This window comes from Pezoporus flaviventris, unplaced genomic scaffold (genome assembly GCF_033815535.1).
Source record: "Pezoporus flaviventris isolate CSIRO_AGI_PZ_B2104156 unplaced genomic scaffold, CSIRO_AGI_Pfla_v1 ptg000031l, whole genome shotgun sequence".
Classification (NCBI taxonomy): domain Eukaryota; kingdom Metazoa; phylum Chordata; class Aves; order Psittaciformes; family Psittacidae; genus Pezoporus; species Pezoporus flaviventris.
This window is the reverse complement of record NW_026892579.1, coordinates 19909022-19925286: the sequence shown is the minus strand read 5'-3', so window position 1 is coordinate 19925286 and position 16265 is coordinate 19909022. Positions and strand designations below refer to the sequence as shown.

Genomic DNA, 16265 nt, shown 5'->3' with positions numbered 1-16265 from the left:
TCTCCCATCAGTGCATATTGTTCAACATCATCTGAAACTAAAAAAGACGTGATACTCATTCACTTGTGTCTCTTGCCACTTTTATTCTCATGTACACAGCATATAGCTTTAACTCTCTGGGACCAGTTGGGTGATGGAACTCCTCAGCATCACCAGAAGAGTGTGGAGCTCTTCTACCAGCTGCATAACCTTGTTCCATCTTCTAGCATTTGTGAAGATGTTATTAGTCAGCAGCTGACTCACAGAGACAAGGCAAGTTGTTCCTATGTTTACTAAAAGATACTGAAAGATGAGTTAAGGATGTTTAGAAGGAGGACTTGGTACCTTAGAGGAGGGTATAAATAACTTCAGTATTGAAATAATGTTGACTTACATTGATTCAAACATTAAATATACTGGTTATTTTTTACTTGCATGCAGAACATCAGATTTGTCCACCCTTTGACGTTGCCACCTTCTTTCCTATATTCCCACTCAGAAGAAATCTTAACCTTATGTCTGTAGTAGTTGAGCCCTGTTTTCATGACATCTTGGTGTTTCACAGATCTATGAAGTGTTTGCAATCATAGGAATTTAATATGGATTTTCTAGATTCCATTCCAGTTGTCCTTACCACTTTTCTTTCCCTGTACAGCTTCATCAAATTTAAGCACACTTTTTTTTGCTGTATCCTAACTGACTGCAGTTCAGTCCTCTGACGTGCTCTCTCCTATTTAATCTAATTCTTGCATCTTGTCTAATGATTTCTGCTACTTCAGCATCTAGACTTTATGCTTCCTTTCCTCCACAGAACTGGGAGAAGGAGCAGCAGCCAACTTACTCTCATCACCAAGTCTCTGTTGCTTTTCTTGATAACGGAGTTGCATTCCTTCTTTATGACAGTCGTCTGTGGCTCCCTTTATCTATCATTTTGCTTTCTCTTTTCTCTCTCTCAGCTGTGATGTTCTTGCTGCCTTTCTTTTTGTGTCACCACCTAGTTTTTACAGTTTGAGATCTGTTTTCAATTCCTTTCCCTTTCTGTAAGATGCATCCATATTAGTCTGCTGCATTTGATATTATTAATTTGCTGTTTCAGCCTTACTTTCCTTTCTCTTTTAAACCAGCAGTGAATCTAGTTGGCTGGTGGGGGTTTGGGTTTTTTTTGGTTGGTTGGTTGGTTGGGGTGGTTTTATTCTTCTTTTTTTTTTTTTGTCTTTCTGACTGTGTTTCTATATTACCTGATTCTGGTTCTTTTCTAAGAGTTAATGTAAATAGAAGATAAAAAAGAGACTTGTGCTATACAGTTTTGAGCTTCATGTTCTGATGCTTGTCTTGGTTAATTTATTTCCAGATAAAGTGTTTCTGTGAAATTCTTTCTCCGTGTTGGGAAGTGGGGGAATTCCAATAACTAGATACTTTTCTATGAAGAGGCTTCTGTACAATTTTTCTCCAATCTCATGTAGCCCCTCTCTTCCCTAGTGTCCTGGGTTCAGCAGTAGCAGTCATTTTTCTCCTTCTTGGTAGCTGGTGTAGTGCAGTGTTTTGACTTTCAGCTCGGGAACAGAGCTGATAGCAATGTTTTGGTTTGGCCAAGGACTTTGTGAGCCTCATGCTCTGCCAGGGAGGAGGGGAAGCCAGGAGGAAGCAGAGACAGGACACCTGACCCAAACTGACCAAAGAGCTATTCCATACCACAGCACGTCATGCCCAGGATGTAACTGGGAGTTAGCCGGAAGGGCTGGGAGACTGCAGGGTTGGAGGAGGTATCGGTCGGTGCTTGGTCGGGCTTGGGGGGCGAGTTATCGGTCAGCTGGTGCTGAGGTGTTGTATTCTCTTCCCTTGTTATTTCCTTTATCATTATTATCACTGGTGGTAGCAGTAGTGATCTGTGTTATACCTTAGTTACTAAACTGTTCTTATCTCAACCGGTGGGAGTTGCATTCTTTTTGATTCTCCTCTCTGTCCCTCGGGGAGCAGGGGGAGGGCAAGAAAAGGGGGGAAGTGAGCGAACGAATTACCTGACTGGGTTTAAACCACGACACCTAGTTATTTGTCCTTAGAAAATTTGGGTTCTGTTTCTGTCATGTTTGCCAGTTTTAGGGGGTAACTAGTGAACTGGTCTACCAGTAATTGCCATTGTTCGTGTCTTTGTGGGAAATGTGATTGACTGCTGTGCTCTGATTGACATGGATCTGGGTTTCTGAGTTGCCTGTGCATTTCTCTGCAGCATGGGCACTGAGGCTACTCTTTTCTTGAAGGTCTTACTTTCCGTTTCTCAGTCATGTCAAAAGCCATGGACTCTAATTTGGTAGAACTTCTCAAGTGACCAGAGCTGCTTGTTTTCCTTTCCACACAGTTTGGCTTCTTGTTATTTTACCGCTTGTTCTGTCTCCTGTTCTGCTACCACAGGTTATAATGTTTGCACATGACCCACCTTTGTGGATTTCTGTCATTCCTTATGGCTACGCAGAGGTCTCTTATCTCACTGCTGGCTGTTTTTCAGAAGTGATCATGGTTATTCTGTTGCTTGCTTCTGTTTTGCTATCAGTTTAGACAATTCAATAAAATAATGGTTTCAAAACCTTTTGAAGCTGGCAGGTACTCAGACTGTTGACAGGTGGTGTTTTTCTTAGGTCTGTGATGAATCTTATGCTAGACAAAGGGGGCTTTTCAGCATTTAGCAACAGACTTATGTAGGAGATGTTATCACTTATCAAAAGTTATGCTATGCTTCCTGATATATAAAGCACATGCTTAGCTTTTACTATTGTTTGTAGGAGTTCTACTTTTCATGATGGGTGCTTGTTTTGGGGTTTGGAGGTTTTTTTCCTTTCCCTCTGTCCCTTAGAAATTTGTTTCAGATGGAGGCTGTCAATTTGACATTTGAGTTGAGGCCTTTGTAATGCTTTAAATTCTAGGTATATGAACTGCTTTTACAGCCTCAACAGAACGAACAATAGAGAATTACTTGTTCATATGCTCTACCAGCTCATGGTTGTGGCTTCAGAAGCAGCTACCTTTTTGTCTTTCTACCAGAGAGTAACCAGGTCAACAAAAGTGAATGTGAGCCAGTCTGTCAGTCACTGCACTTCACAGCTTGGCATATTGATAAAACTGCTGATGACTTATAGTTTTACTTATTAGGCAGGTCTGTGAACTGCTGTGACTGTGGATATGGCAATTGCTCATATCTGCCAGCTCTACTGTGAAAACAGTGATTTCTTACATCTTCCCAGCAGGGATTGCAAGGGCTTACTGTTATGTGTTGGAGAATTGGTGTTTTCACTCTTTATTCAGCAGATGTTAGTGAGCTGTTTCGTGTGACTGTATATTTTTTGTAGCAGTGGTGTGGGGTTTAGGTGTTTTTCTCTGTGAGAAGCATGTTTTTAGTAAATACACGTGGTATTTGCTTTACTTTCCAGAATGTTGCTGTTTCTTTTTTTTTTTCCCTTTAGTTTATGCTTGATGTGATCTGTCTTGTCTCCTTTCTGTAAATTTCAGTTTTTCTAGCTTTTACTTGAAGCAGATATTGCTTGTATTAGCTGCCCAAAGCTACTTTAGCTGTGTGTTGTAAATTAAGTCTGGAAGTATGCCAGATTGTCACAGTGGCATTAACAGGTTACAGTTTGATCTCGTTTTGATTAGAGGTAAATATACCTACTGTTCATTCCTTTTAAGTACATATTTAACAACAAAGTGAAAATCTTCCTCCTCTCATCTGTGCTTATCATCTAGTAATTTAGTTTAAGTCCTGATTATATTTGAAACTAATTTTCATGTTTTATTCAGTATAACCATCCTGATTGTCTGTTTACCCCTAAAGTGCTTAGTAACTTCCTTGTCTTTTGGATAAAGTTGGTTTTAATACATGTACCTGTATATTCATACCATAGCATGGCATTTGCTATTATTTACAGCCTTGCTAGAATAACTCACTGTCTTGATCAGTCACAGTAAAGAGAGAAAGGTATAAAAACTGTTACTTTAATACTACTTTCACATTAAATATTCTGCATATTTTTGCTAGTCATTGGAAGTCCTTTGGGCAGTAAGCATATCCTATTTGTCCAAATAAAACTCTAAGTTCCAGAGCTAAATTTGGCATGTTAGTGATGAACTCTATCTAGATCAAAGCTACTTGGAAAATTCTTGTCTCCCTCTACCCAACCTATTTTCATTCCCTTATTTCCATGCATACTGTATTTAATCGTACCATTCCAGACACTATCTGTAAAAATTTCTTTTTCTGCTTCTTCTCTCTGCCTCTGTATGCTTGACTTTTCATATTGAAGAGCTTACATGTATTTTCCTGCTCTCTTTATGTCTTCTAGTGCCTTGATACAGATAGATAAACTCACTGAAAACAGAGCTGTGCAACCTGTGAGAGTAAACTATATTAAGTATTTAAAACTTTCAAGCTAAACTTTGAAAATAAGGCTGCCAAGATCAAGATGGGGGAGAATCCTTTCATGCTACTAAATTGTTTGCAGAGACCTATTGTTGCCCACTACTGTTTTTAATGTTAGAAAATAGGATTTGAATGCATAGTCAACAAAATTAATTTTAAGAATTTCATTTTATCTTTTAAGCTGCTGTATGCATTTTTTTATCCAGTTCTTCTCAGAGGCTTTTGTATTCTGATAGATCTAACTTATAATTTTGTCCACAGAAAATAAGAATGGAAGCTCATGCAAAGTTTGCAGTGCTATGGCATCTCACCCGTGACCTTCATGTTAACAAGTCATCTTCCTTTGGCCGTACCTTTGACAGGTTGGTGATCATAAGCATGATTCAGTTAAAATAAGTTTGCTTGAACTGCGTTACACTGGAAGCATAGAGTGTTTAGAATTCAGAGAACTACAGTGGGAACTCTGAAAGCAAGGAAGGAGGACAAGAAATTAATTCATGTTAGACAAAATTGTTTTCACAATGATGATTATGTAAGCTGAAATTCTTCTGGTAGCTGTAAAGAGTAGGACAGGAATGGTCACATGATTAATTAACCATCACTGTGGTTAAAATATTAGTGTATATTGAACATATGTGATTTCTTGCTGTGATTTGGTAAAAACAAAAACAGGAAAGAGAAGTCAACCTAGAAGTGAATTGTACGAAAAGAGATGTAACAGTAAAGCTAAGAACACTTAAGAGCAAAATTACAAATGAACACTAAAACAAGGAAGTTTCCTTGTTTAACATGTGTTTTGTGTAACATGTCATTCATGGCAAGAAGCAGAGGATTTCTGGTGTATGTTCTGGTATCGGACTACCTTCTTAGAAAAAAACTGCATGATCCAGATGCTGAACTTGTCTTCCTCAGCTAACACGTGGAAAAGTGCTTATTTAAATTTCCTAATGTATTCCTCGCTGTAGGAAGCAGAGTTAAATATTGTCATTTCTTTGCCTTGATATTGTCACTCATTGCAGACATGGTGATAAATTCTGTTCATACAGCAAAGAGCGAATGAATGTCTACTACTGGAGAATGTAAAACAGTCAGATAAATTCAGAGTCCAATATATATTGGTTTTTCTGCAAGTCTCAGAAGGATTTTAAAGGCTAAAACTATTGAAAGAAGAAAATAATGACAGTAGGGAGTGCTGAATTGTCAAGTATATTTCCCTTCTCCGTTCTTGAAAAATCTTTGAATAAGTTGTCTTCTCTTTCCCATGCATCTGTGTGAATTGGCTTTTAAAGTTTTATCTTTAAAACTAGCAGTTATTTGGCAACTACAGTTTGTTTTATTAGTAGCTGTACAAATACTTGAACTGACTATACAACTGCTGCTATTGGAGCAGCTGTCTTAACTGTCTTTATCACTAGCTCTTTCTGGCCTTTTCTTCATTAGGCTAGAGTAAAATACAGAATTTCAGGTTGAAAAGCTTGAATTCCAAAGAAAATACTATATAATACGGAGAAGACACTTGAGTAGGTACTGACATGCTGAAATTTATCATATATCAGATAAAAATGGGATTATTCTGTGAGTAGTTTAGAGTTTATGCTAGGTTCATTCTTCTTTCTGTTCTAGATCTTTGTTTATCATGCTGGACAGCCTTAATAGCTTGGATGGTTCTACGTGGTCAGTGGGACAAGCCTGGTTAAATCAGGTGCTTCAAAGACATGATATTGCAAGGGTTCTTGAACCTTTGCTCCTACTGCTTCTCCATCCAAAAACTCAGCGAGTTTCTGTTCAGCGAGTACAAGCTGAATGTTACTGGACTAAATCTCCCTATCACCCTGAAGAAGAAAATGAAAAACATTTTATGCAGAAGTTTAGCTGTGCTGATGGTATGTACATAAGAAGACTGTAGGAAATTCCTTATTTAATTTCTTTGTTATTTGCATGCAGCATTAAAAACATAGGAATTTTTGAGCGTAACTGGCAAAATGAAGTGCTGGAATAGTTACTGCTATAATATGTGCATTTGTGCGTGTTTTTTCTAAGTTTGGATATCCCAAGCATCATTGAAAGTTTTATTATTCTCAAATTAAGATGATATGCAAGTATTTTAATGCACAACTAGATTTCAGTAGATCTTAAGAATATGGCTTGAAAATCATGAAATTAACTGCTTTTATGAATTAGGACCTCTAATGTGGGGCAGACTGAAAACATACTGATAAGTTTGAAGGCATTTGTATGTATTGTGTAATCTTAGTCGCATACTAAGAATTCTTTTTTATGAAAACACAATCAGATAAGATGGCAAAAGGTTTCATGGGAGAACTATATCATTTTGCTACGGTCTACTGCTAAAGTAATCTTGCTTTGGTTATGTGAATGCGTGTTGTTGCCATAACATTATTCTTTTTCTGATGTGAAGTGGAAAGACACTGTTTACAATGCCTATATAATTTGAAGTCTTATTAATAGTTTAAATTCAATTTTTTAATTCTAAATTCTGAAAACCAAAGTATTACATTTATAATTTTTTATTTTGCTTATCTTTAAGCATTTTCGCATGTGCCTGTAAGCCAAGAACAACTTATTATACCCAAAGAAGGCAATGAAAAACAACTTACTATGGATGAAATGGAGAACTTCAGCCTGACTGTCAACCCTCTGAGTGACAGGCTTTCTTTGTTAAGTACCAGCAGTGAGACTATACCAATGGTTGTGTCTGACTTTGACCTTCCTGACCATCAAGTTGAAATACTGCAGAGTTCTGACTCTGGCTGTTCCCAGTCATCTACTGGAGACAACATTAGTTATGAAGTGGAAACAGAAAGCCTGAGTGCTCAAGATAGCTCTCAGACTCTGAGAGAAGACTCACCTGATGAAATTGTGCAACAAGTGGTTACAGATCTTATATGCAAAGTTGTAAGCGATCTTGGAGAAGAGGCTGAACCAGTTAAACATAGGCTGCATTCTGAGGATACTTCATGTAAATTCAGTCCTTTGGATAACTCTGTGGAGGTGACAAAAAATGAAGATCAAAATATTCAAAGTAGCCAGAGTAGTTTGCTTAGTAACGACAGCTCCCAAGTGCTATCGGCCTCAACTGAGACTGGACTTGAGAGCTTAGGAGATGAAATTTCTAGAAATAACTCTTCACCCTGTATTGCAGAAAGCCAGCAGTCCCTCTCTGATCTCACTCTTTCTTCCACTGAATCAAAGTCCAGAAAGCAAAGCCACAGTAGTATCCAGTTCAGCTTTAAAGGAAAGCTACCAGAAAAAATGTCAGAAAAAGAAACAATTGTAAAAGAAGCTGGTAAGCAACCAGGTGCAAAACCTAAGGTGAAAATAGCCAAAAAGAAAGATGAAGAAAAGAAGAAAGCACAATCAGAAAAGCTTAAACAAACAAACATCTTCTTTAGTGATGGTCTTGATTTAGAAAACTGGTACAGTTGCGGAGAAGGAGAAATTTCAGAAATAGAAAGTGATGTGGGGTCCCCAGGAGTGCGAAAATCTCCCAACTTTAATATCCATCCATTGTATCAACATGTGCTGCTTTATCTCCAGCTCTATGACTCTTCAAGGACATTGTATGCTTTTTCTGCAATTAAAGCAATTCTGAAAACAAATCCTTCGGCTTTTGTAAGTGCTATCTCCACTACCAGTGTCAATAATGCATACACTCCTCAGCTTTCGTTGCTCCAGAATCTTCTCGCCAGGCATCGGATATCTGTTATGGGCAAGGATTTCTATAGTCACATCCCCATTGATTCTAACCATAACTTTAGGAGTTCTATGTACATAGAAATTCTCATCTCCTTGTGTTTATACTATATGCGGAGCCACTATCCAACTCATGTTAAAGTAACCTCACAAGATCTAATAGGAAACCGTAATATGCAAATGATGAGTATAGAAATTCTGACACTTCTCTTTGCTGAGTTGGCAAAAGTGATAGAAAGCTCTGCAAAGGGCTTTCCAAGTTTTATTTCAGACATGTTGTCCAAGTGCAAGGTACAGAAGGTGATCCTGCATTGTCTGCTCTCTTCTATCTTCAGTGCACAGAAATGGCATAGCGAAAAGACGGCTGGAAAAAACATAGTGGCTGTAGAGGAAGGTTACTCTGAAGACAGCCTTATAAATTTTTCTGAAGATGAGTTTGACAATGGTAGTACTCTGCAGTCCCAGCTTTTAAAAGTACTCCAGAGGCTGATTGTGCTGGAACACAGAGTAATGACTGTGCCTGAGGAAAATGAAACGGGCTTTGACTTTGTCATAACAGACTTGGAGCACATTGGTCCCCAGCAGCCGATGACTTCTCTTCAGTATTTACATTCCCAGCCAATAACCTGCCAAGGCATGTTTCTCTGCGCAGTGATACGAGCTTTACACCAGCACTGTGCCTGTAAAATGCATCCCCAGTGGATTGGCCTTATCACTTCTACGTTGCCTTACATGGGAAAAGTTCTTCAAAGGGTGGTTGTTTCAGTGACTCTTCAGCTCTGCAGGAACTTGGATAACTTAATTCAGCAGTATAAATATGAAACAGGATTATCTGATAATAGGTATGTGTATGGTATGTAGAGGTGTATAATCTTTTTAAGCAGATTTATTATGTTGAATTACTTTACAACCAGATTAACTTGTTCTGAAAAAAAAAAAATTAATCTCGTTTTAGGCCTCTTTGGATGGCATCAGTCACTCCCCCAGACATGGTTCTTACTTTATTAGAAGGGATCACAACAATAATTCATTACTGCCTCTTGGATCCATCAACTCAGTATCATCAGGTAAAATTATCTGGGTGTCTATGTAGTACATGTCAAATTAAAGACTGCGGTTATATTAGCAGATATGAAGATCTGGGTGAGGGAAATACCAAATAAAGAGCTTGTCTTAGCTATAAGTATGTTTTTTTATTGATCATACATGCAGCTCAGACAAACTATTTTCTACTAAACATACTTGGTGGTTTTTTTTCTTGGTTGGTTTGTTATTTGGGTTTTTTTTTTTGGTTACCCTGAAATAACTACCGTCTGTCTAGCGAGCTATCTTCATTTTGTGAAACTCCCCAGACTGATGCATAACTTGTTACTTTTCTGGTGGGACTGTGTTCATCTTGCAGTATGTCAAAACATTCCCTTTCTGTTCCTTCTGTATATTCATGATTTGTCTTTAGTCAAGCAATATTTTTAGATCTGATATTCTTAGCAAAGATTCTGTTAAGAATTTGGCCTGTATTCTGCAAGAGAATTTTTAGCCTGCTCTCTCTGCAATCTTGTATCTACTTTTTTGTTGTTGTTGTTCCATTCATTCAAAAGTAACTGAAAAGTATTTATTATCTGTGCAAATAAATAATTTTGCCTAGAGTATTAGTTTTACACTTAAAATTTTGAAATTGTTTTTGTAAAGGTATAGATAGATGATACAGAATTGATTGCTATAAACATGAGGGCTCACATGTTCAGAATACATTTGATATTGTACAATTGATTCAAAAGATTCTGTAACTGTTATTTTTAATAGACTCAGACCTGTACATACTGTAAGAATTATAGAAAAAATGTTTAACAAAATTGTTAGGGTTGAAAGCTTCCATGACCATTAAGTCTAAATTTACACTATTTTATTTATGCTATTTATAGAGATATTTAATGCTTTTACTCCTCTCTCCCTTTTAAATCCAATAGCTTTTGGTTAACGTAGATCAGAAGCACTTGATTGAAGCACGAAATGGGATCCTGTCTATCTTGCATATGATCATGTCTTCTGTGACTTTGCTCTGGAGCATCCTTCACCTTGCAGATTCTTCAGAGAAAACTGCTGCTGCTGCATCCATTACCACTATTAATCTTGGCTCAACAAAGGTCAGAATATCAGGGATAATGTCGTTTAAGTTGTTCATTAATAACCTCTGTCAAACTAAATCAAATTCCATTGCCTTAAATGTAAATTGAATTTTAATACCTTTGTCCTCATCTACTCATCCAATCAAACCCAAGGGGGTTACAAATGGGTATTGAATCTGCTTTTCAATTTGAGTATATCAACTCAAGACAACAATGTCTCACCTCTTTCTTTCTATAAAGAAAATGCAATCTGTCTTAGAAAAAAAAATAAAGCTGCTCATTAAGCGTTCAACATGTCCTATATATTAAAAAGTCCAGTTTGAATTCAGCTTGTTTGATGTAGTATCAGGATAGGTTACTTTACTTTTTCACCTTGTTGCTTTCAGGTAATGCTTTTTTTAGCTGCCTTGGAGTTGAGGGATGTGGTTAAAGGACATGAAATTGTGGAATTTTATAGCATTGTGTGTCTAAACAAGCTTTTTAAGCTTCACTACAACTAGGTTGCTTTGGCAGCTGGGCTTTGCAGGCGCAAAAAGTGTATAGGCAAGCTCTGGGATCATGTATAGCAGTTTCCTGTAAGCTTAGACAATTCCTACTGAAATATCTCTGATCAAGGTAAAAATGGCTTTCAGAAAACAGATAAAGTGCATTTTTGTCTGAAGTCTTCCTATCCCAGAAAACAGGTCAAGACAATGCTCAGGAAATGCTTTTTCTGACCTACGTGTACCTAAATAACGTCTGACACGCCTAAAAAATCCATTATGGAGATTTCCAGCAGTGAATATTACAGTCTCCCAGATCATCATATTCTTTCTTTTAGGATTTCTCCACCACGCCTCCTTCTTAATCTTTATCTTGCTTGCCACAAAGCAAGTCCATTACTGTGTATGGCAAACATGAGCATCATCTTCCTTTCTTCTTCCTAATTACCATGTACGCATTTGATAACTATTATATTTCAACTTAATGATTTTCTCCTGACTGTATACAAACCCATTTCTGTCCCTTGTTGGAGGTCATAGTCCATAGCACTTGTCTTTCTTTTTGTAGTTTGAGTTCTGGCAGTTTGTGGTACATTTCCCTAAGTAAGGTGTCCAAATTGGACATGGTATATGGTGTCTTCCCTCAGGGGAAATATTTAATGCCTTTCATAAGTGTTGCTGTTTATGAATGCTCTTTTCCCCTTCCTTGCAAAATTATCATGGTGCGTTTGCAATTCACTATAATCCCAAGACTTTTTTCTGTAGCACCACTGTCTAAATAGTTTCTCATCCTGAATCACTGATGTGTATGCTTACCTTTGCATGCAAAGACCAAGGCTTTATTGCAGTATCTTTCTTTAGGATGCTTTTTGAGTTTGTCAGATTATTTTTAGTTCTGTACCTTTCTATCAGTTGCTTCCTACTTCATTATCATTTGCAGATTTAACAAGTGTATTTTATTTTCCCTTGTCCTAGTCATGAATAACACGATTGAAGAGCATCAGATGTAAATTATGGCTTTATAAACCCTCTGAGTGTATCCTTCCATTTTTATAAAAAAACTAGTGATAATTACCTTCTAAGTATGGCTTTATAGCTAGCTGTTTTGAACATAATGCTGAGATGGTTATCTAAAGGTATATGTGTTCTGCTTCCATATTTCAGAATTTGAGGCAGCAGATTCTTGAACTTTTGGGTCCAATTTCAATGAATCATGGTGTTCATTTCATGGCTGCTATTGCATTTGTATGGAATGAAAGGAGGCAGAATAAAAATACTTCCAGGACAACGGTATGTTTATACTACTATGGTCACTTCAAATAGTGGTAATACCTCCCAAGTTGTTTAGCAGCAGGAAGAAGAAAATTGAGACATTCCAGTGAAAAAATACATAGTACGAAATCTGGAGAGTAGTTATATTTCTAATTAGCAGCTGTACTGTAGGGAGCCACCAGTTAATTTTAGAAGGGATAATATTCCTGAATTCTTCAGAAAGAGAAGTAATTCCAAGTCTCTAAATGGTCTGAGAGTAACATTTCAATCCCATGAGGCTAGCTGCTTTAATTTTGATCTATGATGATAATCTGTGGCATACGTTTGATTCTTTTAGGTTATTCCTACAGCAGGTGAAGAGCAACTTCTACTGGTTGAGCTAGTTCGCTCTATCAGTGTTATGAGAACAGAGACTGTTATACAAACAGTGAAAGAGGTTTTGAAGCAGCCTCCAGCCATAGCAAAGGACAAGGTATGAAAACTATAGAGGTGCTATTGATTTATTGAGTGTCCTCTTACTGAAGCTTAGAACACTGGTGATGTGGGAACTTCATTCACAAAGCTGAGCAGTACAATGTGGAAAATTTTCACAATATCTAATAGATGGATGAACTTCTGAAGGGAAGTCATACCTCCTTAAGCCATTACCATTTACTGAACAATTCCAGAATCCTGTTTACTGCTTACATTAGCAAACATGTGCTTACCATAGCAGCAGGTTATTTTATTTTTTTTTCAAAGAGGAAAAGTGGGGAAAAGAGGGAACAAAATATATTTTTATAGAGATGTCTGAATGGACACTTGTAATATCCTGTTAATGAGTCAAGCTATATCTTCAGACACTGCAGTAACATTATAGTATGATCAGTTTTGCCCTGGGAAGTGAGGAGAAAAGGTCTCTTCTTCCTTTTGACACAGGTTTTCTATCTTTTTCTAGAAACATCTTTCACTGGAAGTCTGCATGTTGCAGTTTTTCTATGCCTATACTCAAAGGTAAGACAAGAAGTTAAATTATATTTCTGTCACCAAGAAACAGATGGTCAATTTGAATATTTTACATCTTTTCATAATCCTTAGGGTGAGAAATAACCTGTGTAATATAAACCATGAGGAAAGAATGGTTTTGAACTGTAGGTGTCATAAAGAAAAAAAGTAATTTATTTTGTGACTTCCTTCCTTTTACATCACCTTTGTTCCCTCACCTGAGAATTCTGCAGGAAGTCTGCCCCCTGCCCAAGGATAGCTGATCTTAAATATGCTGTAACTGATTAGTACCACTCCAACCTTGTTCTGAAAAGCATGTCTTTAGAGTACACTGTTCTTCCTTTTCTTAATAACTTGATGTATGCACCTAATATTAAACAGAAAACCAAAGAGTCGATATGAATGTGGATTTCACAATATCTGACAGTAGAATTGTGAGATAGAAAGAAAATGGGGAATACCTGGGGGAGATGCTGATTTTATTGCCATTGCATCTATCTCTCTTTTTTAGGATTCCAGTGACCAGCTTAGTAGATAGCTGGGCAGCACTGCTGCTTCTATTAAAAGATTCCATCCAGGTTGGTCTTCCAGCTCCAGGACAATTTCTCATACTTGGGTAAGTGCTCTTGATATTTGCAGTTTCAAAATAAGCTCAAATCTAAATATATGAAATCATACTTGAAATTTTAATGTTTTCAAATCTCTGCCACTTATTTTTGAATGGTAGAGCTGAGGAATGCTTAACATATATTCATTTTTACAGTATAATACAATATAAGCCACAGTCTTACTTTATGGTTTATTTAAGCAATTCAGGCTCTTCAAACAGTAGGCTAAAGTTTCTGATTTTTCTTTGAAAATAACTACAATGACTATTTATTAGGTATATGTAGATTTTCAGCCAACAGAAAGGGTTCATTCTCAGCATGAAAGCTGTTTGTGGATTGTTAGAAATAAATGTTAACTGTGGTTTTCTGCATAAAGCTACAAGGACCATTTTCTTTAATTTCTGGAATTTATCTTCCCTATTAAAGTGTCTTTAAAGTTACTTTTGTGTATAGTCTAGCAAAATATGTTCTTGATAAAGTATTAGGGTATGATCAAAATTAACTTAAACCTGAAAGGATGTTTTTAAGAATATTGTTAATAGCAGTGACTGAAGGTTTAATAAATAAGTATTGTGCACATAAATATATCTAGATTTGCCCTAGGCCTTAAAGTTACTGAATAATGTACTGTGAGAAGAAAATCTATCTACTTTTTTTCAGTGTTCTTAATGAGTTCATTATGAAAAACCCAAGCCTGGAGAATAAGAAAGATCAAAGGGATCTCCAGGTAAGAAATGTATTTTGTGTGTATCGCTTTTGAAAATATTGAACAATAAATGCTTGAATGTACCAGAATTATCTGATACATCAGTTCTGTAGTCAGAAATGGCTCTTTAGTATCTTCTACTTAATACTATTTGTAATCTGTTAAAAAAGATCTCATTTTCTATGGAGTTATTAATCACTGATAATATAGAAGTGATTTGAAAGCAGTTCCATACTGCTACAGAATGGGTCAGGACAACAAATACAGTCCTTCTGCACGAAATCCTTAAAATGCTTGGTTTCTTTCTCATACCAGGATGTAACGCACAAGATAGTGGATGCCATTGGGGCAATTGCTGGTTCTTCCTTGGAGCAGACTACTTGGCTAAGACGAAACTTAGAGGTTAAGCCTTCCCCCAAGATTATGGTTGATGGAAACAACTTAGAATCAGATGTTGAAGGTAGTTTCATTTTAATTTTATTTTAAACAAAACATTTTTCAGGAAAAATTTCTTTACTGTAAGAGTGACAGAGCACTGGAACAGGTTGCCCAGGGGGGTTTTGGAGTCTCCTACATTGGAGATATTCAAGGCCTGCCTGGACAAGTTCCTGTGTGATGTACTCTAGGTTACCCTGCTGTTGCAGGGGGGTTAGACTAGATGATCTTTTGAGATCCCTTCCAACCCTTGGGATTCTGTGATTAATTATCAGGCCAAAATGAACAAAGATGACAGCTTTGCTGTATTTCGATACATTAAAAATGCTTCTGTGTCGTTCATGCATTCATGTCTTACACAGTGTGTCTGGCAAAGTCTGTACCTCTTCAAAATATATGCTATTAAAATATGCTTGTAAGGTAAATATTGGCTTAAGAAAACTAACTTTGGACATTTTTTTATTATCTTTTAGATATGTTGTCTCCAGCAATGGAAACTTCAAACATTACTCCATCTGTTTATAGTGTCCATGCATTGACCTTACTTTCTGAGGTAAATGTCTCTTCAGATGTAATAAATACTGCCTTATAATAAACTTTTGTATTGTGAAAAGCTTTGGACTAGAAGCTTAGGGAAAAAGATGCTATGGGAAACACTGATATGACCTGGATTCTAGGTCCTGGCATGTAACAAATATAAAACTTTGTGACTAAGCCAGTTATAAAGATTCAGTGAGATGGATGAGGTGTAAAGTGTGGCCTTTCAGATGTGTAGTATGGGAAACTTTTTTGGTGGCAACCTTTGTGTGTTGTTAGTGGTATGTGTTATTTAATGTTGATAATTGCAGTCAATCTTTGATCATTTTTATATTTGTATCTTAATCTGTAGAATCCTTTGTGCAGGAGCTTATGCTTCTGTGTTTTTACCTTAGTTTTAAAAATGATGAGATCTTAATACTCTGGATTTTGTATAGTACCTGAAATTTGATCACTTCTATCATAAACTTGAATATTCAGTAAAAGATACTATTAAAAAAGAAAAAAGCTGAATAGGTAGATAAAAAGTAATTGGAGAGTGCATGATAACATATTTTTCTCTCTTTTTGTAGGTTTTGGCTCATCTCTTGGATATGGTTTTCTACAGTGATGAAAAAGAGAGGGTTATTCCTTTGCTTGTAAATATTATGCACTATGTTGTTCCCTACCTCCGCAATCACAGGTATCTTTTACAATTTGTTGAATTGATGTAGATCTCTACAGCCAGTTGAAATTTGGTGGGTAACACTTAAGTTGAAACAGGCATGACAAGTATTAGATATCTGTCAGTCTTTCTACAAAGTAACCATTCAAAATTGTTTCATGTTGACTTTCTTTGTTGGTTTGTTTTGTTCAGTGCTCACAATGCATCCAGCTATCGGGCCTGTGTCCAGTTATTAAGCAGTCTTAGTGGGTATCAGTATACAAGGAGAGCATGGAAAAAAGAAGCATTTGACCTTTTTATGGATTCCAGTTTCTTCCAGATGGATGCTTCGTGTGTTAACCAGTAAGACT

General features: G+C 36.7%; 1 protein-coding gene across 8 annotated transcripts in view; it reads left to right on the top strand.

Annotated features, from left to right (window-relative positions):
• Positions 1–16265, top strand: part of DOP1A (DOP1 leucine zipper like protein A) — a 64409-nt gene that overhangs the window by 36915 nt on the left and 11229 nt on the right. For all 8 annotated transcript variants that reach the window (XM_061460400.1, XM_061460401.1, XM_061460394.1 and 5 more), the window contains 15 exons: positions 100–252; positions 4649–4749; positions 6011–6270; positions 6936–8943; positions 9057–9168; positions 10069–10245; positions 11874–11999; positions 12319–12453; positions 12919–12974; positions 13477–13581; positions 14234–14300; positions 14595–14739; positions 15188–15267; positions 15824–15933; positions 16108–16257. In XM_061460400.1, the coding sequence (XP_061316384.1) occupies positions 100–252; positions 4649–4749; positions 6011–6270; positions 6936–8943; positions 9057–9168; positions 10069–10245; positions 11874–11999; positions 12319–12453; positions 12919–12974; positions 13477–13581; positions 14234–14300; positions 14595–14739; positions 15188–15267; positions 15824–15933; positions 16108–16257 (3785 nt within the window). The remainder of the gene's footprint in view (positions 1–99; positions 253–4648; positions 4750–6010; positions 6271–6935; positions 8944–9056; positions 9169–10068; positions 10246–11873; positions 12000–12318; positions 12454–12918; positions 12975–13476; positions 13582–14233; positions 14301–14594; positions 14740–15187; positions 15268–15823; positions 15934–16107; positions 16258–16265) is intronic.